The sequence below is a fragment of the Poecilia latipinna genome, unplaced genomic scaffold (genome assembly GCF_001443285.1).
Source record: "Poecilia latipinna isolate Pla-1442-1.1 unplaced genomic scaffold, P_latipinna-1.0 Scaffold3529, whole genome shotgun sequence".
Lineage (NCBI taxonomy): Eukaryota > Metazoa > Chordata > Actinopteri > Cyprinodontiformes > Poeciliidae > Poecilia > Poecilia latipinna.
In genome coordinates this window covers 1-10,332 of record NW_015116145.1, presented here as the reverse complement: position 1 = coordinate 10,332, position 10,332 = coordinate 1, and the positions used below count along the sequence as shown (strand labels likewise).

The window sequence follows — 10,332 nt, the reverse complement described above, 5'->3', positions numbered from 1 at the left end:
ATTTTAGTGTTTTAGTGTTTCAGTGTTTTAGTGTTTCTGTATTTTAGTGTTTCTGTGTTTTAGTGTTTCAGTGTTTTGACATCAGCTGTTCTTGTCATTTTCTTGTTCTCTTGCAGCTTCAACATGTTTATGCTTTTAATGGTTTTTGTGTTTTCTCAGAGAAAATCTAGACTCCAGCTGTGGAATTATTTCTATTTCTGTCATGACCAGCTAGCTGGTGTGTGAAGCAGCAGCGGTGAACCACATGGTAGCATGTTATCAGCCGTCTGTGGGTGTGTTGAAGCACTACCTGTCGATGATGACCGGGTCTGATGGCGTCTCGTTCCTGTTTCCACAGCTCTTCTTGTCGCAGCAGCGGCTAACACAAAGAAGGACAAACAGCTCCATCAGATTAATCTTTAAAGAAGATGACCTGCAGACTGGCAGGCCTCTCTTCAGGAGGTCTTTGGCTTTACCAAAAAACAGTTAACATGCCAGGGTAGGTGGAAACATTTACTGAACAAGTTCTGATGTAGGAAACGCTTAACTGGTAGATTTGTGACTTTCCAAGGTAACAAAACCCAGGGAAACCCTCCATATTTTTATTTGTTTGAATAGAAACAGAGATATTGAGAATTCAGGAAAAACTTTTCCCCAGAACTTCTCCTCTAACTCAATTGTTTTTTTCTGTTCTTGTGACCCAAACATGGTGCAGAGAAGAGGGAGAGTGCTGGTACCAGTTAGGTCATAGAACGGTACCAACCAGGGAACTGACTGGCATCAGGTAACATTTGACTGGTACCTGCTGGTGTTCTGGTTCTTTACCAGTTCATTCATTTATTCCTAAGCTTTGAGTATAACTGGGGTTGGAGGTCTAACTCTAGTCTACAGGGTTTGGTTCTGGTTGTTTCCAGCTTGGAGAGCCTGCAGTCTCTTGGTCAGGTGAGTCCAGGTGTTCTTACCTGCACATGATCTCATGAGTGAGCAGGACTCGGCACATCTCTGGGTTCTTGTCCTGGCCCTCGTAGATGATGGCCTGAAATAGAGACTCGAGTTAGAGAGCAGGTTGAACCTTTGTCTCAATTAGGACTCATTGTTGGTGATTAGTGAGACTGAAGCAACAGGAAGGAGCAAGTTCCACTGGAGGCTCGAAGGAAGCAGCTGGAGCCAAACGTCTCCACTCAGAGCAGCGCTAAAGGCGCAATAAGTAAATGACTTGTTGGATTTAAGCGCTGGTGCTTTCCATTAGTGTCACAGTAGAAAGTGAAGATCACCTGCAGACTGGCAGGCCTCTCTTCAGGAGGTAGCTAACGGAGTCTCCTGCCACACAGAAACTGGTCCTGACTGCGCCCCCTGCAGGCTGGAGATCAGCTGATGATCAGAGCTTAAACTGATCATTTAAAGACTCCTTCCAGGAATATTCACAGGTTTCAAAATTTAAAGAGTTTGTGAATCATCTGTTGATTGAAGTGATCATGCGTATTGACTGTGATCAACTCTGATCAGACTGTGTGCAGTCTGATCAGAGGAGTTTCAGAGGGATGGAGTCAGCCTGTGGCTTCAGACACAGGTTGGTCTTTCTGCTGCCGCAGGTCAGGACTCCTCCAGCAGGGGGAACTGACCGCCTGCTGGGAACAGAAATTGGTGTCTGTGCTGCTTCACACACTTGACTTTTCAGTTTTTCAGTTTCATCGCGAAGAGCTTCTGTGCGTGAGCATGAACCCGACCAGATGTTTGCTGAGGAGGTGAAACTGGAACAAACCGGTTCTGGTCCAACAGAGCCAGAGCTGAAAACCACAGAGTCAACAAACACACCACTCCATCCAATATCAACCAGTACTGACCAGAACTGACGAGTTCCAACCAGAACACACACCAACATGACCAGTACACACAACCAGTACCGACCAGAACTGACGAGTACCAACCAGAACACACACACCAACACCAGAACTACATATTAGCTCGGTGTGAGGTGAATTTTATTTTTTGTTTAAATTTAAAAAATAATAAAGTTCATGATCAGAGTCTTTATCATTATGTTTGGGGCAGCAATACTTTTTTTATAAGACAAAATAAAATATCTGGGTTTATTTAATCCATCAGAACCAGAACCTCGAGGTTCTCCGTTCTGAGTGTCGCTGCAAATCAGCGGAGAAATATGGAGAATCTCCCCACTGGACCAGAACCGAACCGAACCGCATATTAATCTGTTACAGAGAGCAACTTACCACTGGAAAGTGTCTTAAGATGCCCTTGTGAAGCTCGGGGAACTGTTGTGCTGTTCATAGCTGTACTCTAATAATCCGACCAGGTGTAGTTTGTGGCTGCAGCAGCAGGTGTGTTTTGAATGTGCTCCCGAAACAAAAAGGCAGAGTTTCTGTGGTAAGCGGTAGTTTTCATCGCCTACCGACAGATAAGGAAACAAAAAAGAATTTGACTAAAAGCTCTAAACTTGAAGAGAGAACCCAAAATGCTTTATGTGTGCTCACTGTATTGTGTGGACAACAAGCCAGTGGAGAAAAACCCGCATCTGCATCCGAAGCAACTGAGTCAGTGAAGTAGCTAAATATGCTAGTGCGGGTTATTTGCGGCCATTTCTTCAAGTCGCCATCCCTCCCCGCATTAGCTGTAGGTAGCAGTAAAAGAATATTGCCGCATTTAAGCTGTGATAGCTGGAGTTCCCACATATTTTATAGCCTAAAACCTCTGTGGAAAGCCGGTTAGAGAGTTGCTAACATGTAAACAAATGGCGGTTCCGGGTTGCGGCGGAAGTCGCGCCTATGAATCACGCAAAGCCTCATGGGGGTTCGGAATAAAGGGATGGGGGAAAGTTTGGACATTTCCAAGGTCCCCTGACTGCCAGGGTCCCCCTAAAAGAAGATTAAAAAAAAAAAAAAAAGTATTTAAATATGTTGGGGGGGCCCTCTCAATAATAACACTGATGGCTGTGTTCTTACTTGTTTTATCCTGTAAAAGTTAAATGTTACCACTTACAGACAAAAAGCAAACTTCCATATTTAGTGAACGCCCCCCGTTTCTGATTGAAATTGTTCTGCTTTAGCGTTTGACGGTGTTTAGTAGCAGACAGAATGAGAACCACACAAATAATAACGATGCTGCTTTGAAATATAAAACAGGTTTTTAAAAAGGAGAGAGAAAAAATAAAAAGAAGAAATAAAGCATGTTAATCTGTTACACAGTTTTTCACCTTGAGAGGTGAGTGACTATCTACCTGTTAGCTTAGCGACCGACGAGTGTTAGCTTCCGTTTGTCTAACATCTCATTAGTCAAAGGAAATACTTAGCAAGATATAAATTCATATATTAAGTTGTCGTTGTACCTTTTACCACATTTACCAGCAGACGAGTCTGAGTCAGCAGCGGTCCTGACCCCCAGACCAGCCTGCCTCCTCCCGGGATGAAGGTGAGCAACTACGACATGCTAGGCTAGTTAGCATCAGAATAGCACCGGTCCAGTCTGACTGATGGGCCAGATGTAAGCAAGAACGATTTTTACAGCCGAGTGGCTGAGATATTAATGGAAAAGAGATAGGCACATGGACGTTATAAATAATGTGAGATCATACACAATTTGTAATTTTATTAAAGAAGAGAGAGAGAGAGAGAGAGAGAGAGAGGGAGAGATGAGCCAAAGAAAACATTTTAATCGTTCAAGTAATCAAATTTGACCTCATTAAATATTCATTATTTTTTCTCGCTATGGCATTATTCTACAGAATGGAACCTATTAAAACATAATTTCAAACCAAATAAAGGTTTCAGTTAAGGTAAAAATCTAAATGTATAAGCTTCTGAGTTGGGATTTTTATGCCTGACTTCAGAGGAATCAGTTCTCCAGTCCACAACCAAACCCAGCGGCTCGGTTCCGGTTCCGGGTGAGTCAGGCTGATCCGGACCCAGACAGCGGTCTGATCTGCTGTTTTCACCATAGTTTTCACTACTTTCATATGATAGCATATTTTACTTTAGTTAGACGTTTTAATTTTATAAATGTTATAGTTATTAATTTAGTGTTTCTGTTTTTTATATTTCAAGAATATTTAGAAAGTATTTGTTTTGATTTTTTTAAACATATAAAGTTATGACGTTTTATATCTGCTTTTAACCTTGCTTCAAGTAGTGAATTACCATACAGAACCAGAACCAACAAGAACACACACACCAACAGAACCAGTGGAAATAGTGTGCAGTTCGTCCGAACTGTCAGAACTCTTTAATAAAATCAGTTCTTTGCTAGAAACATGAGAAGTAAATGAAACCACAGAAAATTTCCATTTGGTGTTCAGTGGGAAGTTTTTCTCCTGTCGTCAGCTTAAATCTCCCTGAAGAACAGGAACTTAATAATATGGAGAGGAGGAAGATGAACTTCCTGAACCGCTCACCTGTTTGGTCATGGAGTCGATGAGTCGGACGTAGAGGTCTTGCTCCGTTCGGACACCTGAACTCAGAAATCGGCCATGTTCAAGTTGGTCTGCAGGCTTCAGCTGCTCTGTACAGTGAAAGAAGTGCACCTACCGTTGCTGTAAAGTAGCTGCAGCTTGTAATGAATCCCGTTGTTGGTTTTCTCTCCGCTCGGCTCCTAAAACAACAGAAGAAGAACGCTCATTCAGCCTGCAGTTTGTTTAAGACGCGCTGACCTCCAAGCTCACAGTTCATGTTTTTATCCATCTATTAGATTTCAGGGTGCGTTTGTTTTATAAGTTGCCAGATGTTTGGGGGTTTCTGTCACCTGGCAGGTGCATCTGCTTTTCTGATGTCCAGTGGGTGTGTTTGGTTTGTGTCACAGCTCCTCCCTGCCTTTGTCTGACTCACCTTTTCTTTCTCCACAAAGTCGACATATGTGGTGCGTTCGATCTCAACGGGCTGCCCCTGCCGGTCGTACAGCGCCAGAACGAAGTGGAAGAAATTGGATTTCCTCAGGTTGGACGGCGGCTGCTTCTCAAAGTGAGCTCGCGCTAACCCCACCCCGCTGGAACACACACGAGCAGAAAAATCACCTAAAATACTGTTTTATAGATTTTACATGTAACATAACACATTTTTATTTTATACAGTCAATTCATCTTTCATACAAAAAAGCAGCTCAGAGATGAGACAGAAACCTACATTTATAAGAATAAAGTTCAGTTTAAATTGTGTTTTTAAAATAAATCCTCACATTTGTTTTTATCTGCAACATCTGTAGAGTATTTGCAGTGATGTTTTCAGAACCAGAATGCATTTTTCTGAAGCTTCATCTAAAACATCATCGTGACACTGGTGACCAGTAAAAATCCACCAGTTTGGAAAGCGGCTGCCGCAGCGCGGCATGAATGGAGCGCTCCTCTGAGGACAGTCTGCAGGTCGCCACACCTGGCTGCACGCATCAGAAACGTGTTTGGGATGCGCGTTGGCGCCTTTGATTAGTTTGTGTGTGGCGATGAAAGCACGGCTTCAGGTCTAGTCAAAGGAAATAAAGTTAAGAATCACAGTGGAGTCACGACTGATTAATATTCATGGAGATGAAGTCAAACTGCAGCTTCGACCCCGACAGTAAATCTGCTCCTCATTATAATATGACTGAGAACACCAGGAGCGCTTGTTTCACACACACACACACACACACACTTCAATATTTAATAATGTTCATGAAATATAAAAATCAGCAGTGGACACAAACACACTGAAACATTTGGTCAATAAATAATTTTAAATCCTCAGAATAAATCAGCTAAATGATTTTATTAAAACAGATATTTTAAATGTTAAATATTTACTTTAAACCTTAAAGTCATAATTGTTTCTATAATTGTTCTGGGATTAGATTTTCCATAAAGTGAATAATAAGCTGTATTATTAAAGGGTTGTGTGATTATAATAATTACTGTGCAGAATCACATTAAGGTTCAATTTGGACTTTACTGTATAATCCCAGAAATAATCAGCCGCTCACAGTCAGGTGCTAAAGAATCTTTTATTTCTCAATGTGGAAAATAATTTTCTTTTCAGATTAAATTAATTTAGATTCATTGAGGTTTTATTTAGCTCAGTGTCATTTTATTTAATGTAAACAAACACATTTGATATTCATTTTAATATTTTTACTTGAAAATAAAAAGACTGACTTAAAATAAATGTTCCTGAATGTAAATCTTTTATTCTATTTTAGTTTTCTTTTTGCTCTGCAGACCTGAATCTTTGTGTTAATATTTCAAAGGGATTTGAATGATTTTATTTATTTTAATTGAAGTTCAGTGTAGTGAATAATTCAAGCTGAGATGAAACGATGTTCAAACGCAGCCGCTGCAAAGAAGTCCAGCCTGCTCCACTTACAAAATAGAAATATATGCAGATTTTTAAAAATAATTAGAAGAAAAATCATTTTAATAACTTGCTATAAATGTTTTTTCCTTCACAGGAATAAAAATCATCTCAGATTTGAGGAGAACTTCTATTTTTTATTTATGTAATGTTTGTTTCCCCAGAAAAGTCCCATAAAGATTCAAAATCTCTTTTCTGGTGAAAACTGGCAGCCAAGTTAAAACACCATAAATAAATTAATTTAAAGATTCCTCAGGAAAAACATTTACAGCCTTCTCAAAATCAAATGTATTTTTCTCTCAAATATAAAAAAATACATAAACATATATACATATTTATTTTGTCTGCATTTCAAACGTAGCACACATTCTGACCTGATAATTTTTAAAATCAGGAAAACTTTCATTTTTAATTAAAACAGTTTTTCATTTTGTGTTAACCAGATTTTTTCCTCCATTTGCAGAATAATAAATATTAACATTAAGTTTCAGCAGACGGTCAGTGGACTGATTTTGTCTGAGGAGAATGAATTTTTCCCATCTGTAAACATCGGAGCAGAGAGCTGGGACTCCAGCTCCCAGAATCCCCTGGGGCGGCAGCAGCTTACCTCTGAGCGGCGGTGTTGGCGTCCACCACGCCGGCCGAGTGCATCCAGGAGCGGACGGCCAGCGGCTCCTCCTTCAGGCCGGCCGCGGCGCCGCGAGGCAGGCTGTCCTGGATCCCAAACATCTCCCAACAAAAAAACACCAGAAGAAGAAGAGCTGGACTGGAGGAACGCAGCGCTACTGGACGGAGCGCAGCTTCAGGGCGGAAGACATTTTAATAATGGAGGACTAAGAGCAAAAACTGGGAGATCTGAAAAGTTCTTTATTGGCTTCAGAACTTTCTGTTTTTCTCTTTTATTCAACTTTAGGCGATGGAAGGACAAAAAAAAGATTCAACAGTCGGCCGACATGATGAACCCGCAGAGGAGAGGAGGAGGAGGAAGAGAGGAAGAATCCTCAGAGGAAACACTTCGGACGGCGAATCGAAGCCCAGCGCTCGGCTTTTCCCCAAAGAGAGCAGCGAGGCGGCCGCCCGGGACGGACCACAAACTCTCAGCCCTGCGGCCCCACAGGACTGGACGGCAGAACCCAAAAACCCCACGGGTCTTCCTCCCAGCCGCTGACATCACGGCGGGGGCGGGGCCTGGACCCACAGAGGGAGAGAGAGAGAGAGAGAGGGGGGCAGGGGGGCGACACGCTGACGGAGCAGTGTGTGTGCTGCACCAGTCCCACCAGTTACTGAACTGGTTCCCATGGAAACGCAGCGCCAGAACCCATCAGGACCTCCGAGGTCCGACGGGTCAGAGGATCGATTCTTCAAACAGCAAGCCGGACCCGAACCAGAAATAAACCAAATCAGAACCTAAGCAAACCAGAACCATCTGCACCGGAACCAAACTGAACTAGAACCAAACTGCATACGGAACCCAAACGGTTCCAGGAGAATTCTGAACCTGAGCAACAGAAGATCTCAGAGTTCTGTGAAAACCCAACAGAACCCTGACTGGTACCGCTGACCCAGAAGAACCTGAATCTGCTGATGAACCGGGTCACTGCTGGAACAACCCAGAACCGTCGCCTGGATCACGTGTTCTGGTCGTGTCTCTAGTTCTGGACGGGCCAGAGGAAGATGCCAGGACCGAATATCTGAGGTCAGAGGTCATCGCTGAAGAACCGGGTCAGAATCCGGGAGGTCCAAATCCAAGTTCTGCACAAAACCCAACGTTGACCCGGACAAGAAGATCCAGGACCCGGTTCTGTCCAGCAGCGCCGAGGTCCACAGAACCTCCCTGAGCGGGTCGGGAGGGGAGGTCCGATCAGGTCAGAACCTCTGCTGACGGCTTCCTCCATCCTTATGTTCAGACTGGAGAAACAGAACCGCGGCTGCAGCAGCCGCTGCGCCTCGTTACGTTCAGCTGATTAACTCCGAACCGTCAGACAGGAAGCGAGAAAAGGCTTTTCACAGCCGGGGCGCTCCGGCCCACCGCCGCTCCACTGGGGCCTCCGAGGCTCCGAGGGGCGGGCCGAGGAGGAAGACGAGGAGGAGGAGGAGGAGGAGGAGGAGGGGTGCGCCGGGCCTCAAGCAAAAACCACAAATTACTCACCAGTTTCACTTTATCTGGGTTCTAATTTAAATAAAATAGTTTTTAATATTTTCTGCTTTCCCCCATTTCTCTGAAGCTGCAGAGATGGGAGCTGCACTGAATGAATTCCTCAGATTAAATCCTGGAACTTCAGATTAATTCAGAGCAAATTATTTGGAGACAGGAATTTCATTCTGAGAATGTTCATCAGGAAAACAGAGATATTCTGGATCTGATCTCATTTCCATAAAGAGAAACCGTGTTAGTGTCGGCGCTCCATCCATCAGCTGCAGCCGGCGGACAAATTATTCCTGATTTCATTTCCCCGTCTGCCGCCGGGTCCTGCAGCCGCGCCGACAGGCTGCAGCTCCCAAATACATAAAACCAGGAAATTCTCTGACTTAAAACTACATTTTATAGAAGTAATTTTATTTCAGATAAATTTTTATAAATGTTATATTTTAATTACTTTTTATTAGTTGAAAAATGTCAATGTGACATTTAAATAAAGCTGTAAAGAATTTGAAATAAAATATTGTTTTTCTGCCGAGTGTATGTGTGTGTGTGTGTGTGTGTGTGTGTGTGTGTGTGTGTGTGTGAGAGAGAGATGCAGCACACACACATTTGCATTTAAATAGCGACATCAACCAGCGTTCATGGCAGCACACCGGAGGGTTTCCCAGATGTCACGGCAAAGTCAGACGAGCCAGCTGTCTCTCTCACACACACACACACACACACACACTCGGTTGAGTCGGTGAGAACCACTGACTCGTGTTCAGGTTAAAAAGCAGCATTTAAACTGTGTAATCTGGGATTAGAACAATTGAACTCTTGCGTTGCTGCCAGGCTGCTTCCCTCCATCGGCGTATCGGCTGAAAGGAGCTGCGGCGTTTCCTGCGACGCAGACCTCAGTGATCTGTTGAAGTGATCTGGATCAGCAGCTGTTCAGCTCTGGAAACGTCTCTCAGGGCCGATTTCTGTAGATGGAGTCCAGGCCTCGGTCCAAACCTCCACCCTACCAGGACAAATGGTTCCCTAAAACCAAACTGGCGGACAGACGTCATTCCTGAAAACTTTCCATCGGTTGACCTGAAATTCACTGTTCAAAATGTGGGATTAAATCCAGACAGGCCTGGATCAGGACCTGGATGATCCTTCAGATGCTGCACTGCGTTCCTGAGCGAAGCTCTCTGCGTTTCAGGCGGACCCAGCAGCGCGGCTCCTGCTCTGATTAGTTCATTAGGTGAAGAGAGAGATCAGCAGAGAGTAAGCTTTGACCGTCTACATTGATATTTTACCTCTTTAATCCTGTTACCATCAAGTCAGACACATTTTCTACTCTCATCTCAAAAAGCCACAGGAAGAGTGAAAAACTGAAACACTGAAAGCTCAAGTTTTCTTGGACAGAAGTCAGCTTGAGCATCTAGGGAAGCACAATATATTGGCACCAACATCTGTATCGGTCCGATGAATTAAACCAGGCCGATACCAACCGATATTTCTTCCCATCCTGCTGCCGTTTGTTACTGTTAGACGGGGGGGGGAGGGGCTGAATGACGACGATTCAGACGTTTGATCTAGAAGCGCAGCCAGGCATTACAGGACAGCAGCTCAGAGCAACCAGGCGCCCCACACATGCTTTCTTGGGGTTCATCATTGAGGCGTGTTTGACCCAGACCAGGCGGTTGATCAGGAGTCGTTCAGAACCCGGGAAGAACCAGATTCCAGCTTTACTCTCAGATCTTCTTTGGTATATGATCGGCTGGAGGAAACTTTCCAGCTGCATGGCAGACTTTCTTCCTCAGATGCCCGCCATCATCAGCTCCACCTCTAGATGCCAGTTATATCCTAAATCAGTGTTTTTCAACCACTGTTCCGCGGCACACTAGTGTGCCGTGG

The 10,332-nt window shown here is 43.9% G+C and overlaps 1 protein-coding gene and 1 long non-coding RNA gene across 2 annotated transcripts in view; one reads left to right on the top strand and one right to left on the bottom strand.

Annotated features, from left to right (window-relative positions):
- LOC106941171 (transcription factor COE3-like) overlaps positions 1-7,488 on the bottom strand; it is a 39,969-nt gene extending 32,481 nt beyond the window's left edge. Inside the window, exons 1-6 of the mRNA XM_015024114.1 lie at positions 6,910-7,488; positions 4,815-4,971; positions 4,518-4,581; positions 4,385-4,440; positions 942-1,015; positions 290-358 (exon numbers count right to left, since the gene is read on the bottom strand). Coding sequence (XP_014879600.1) covers positions 290-358; positions 942-1,015; positions 4,385-4,440; positions 4,518-4,581; positions 4,815-4,971; positions 6,910-7,031 — 542 coding nt within the window. The 5' untranslated portion in view covers positions 7,032-7,488. The remainder of the gene's footprint in view (positions 1-289; positions 359-941; positions 1,016-4,384; positions 4,441-4,517; positions 4,582-4,814; positions 4,972-6,909) is intronic.
- Positions 2,896-5,477, top strand: LOC106941172 (uncharacterized). The gene is made up of 4 exons (XR_001423286.1): positions 2,896-3,198; positions 3,342-3,405; positions 4,834-4,946; positions 5,188-5,477. It is a non-coding gene; the product is annotated as an uncharacterized LOC106941172 (long non-coding RNA).
- Positions 7,489-10,332: the final 2,844 nt, after the last annotated feature.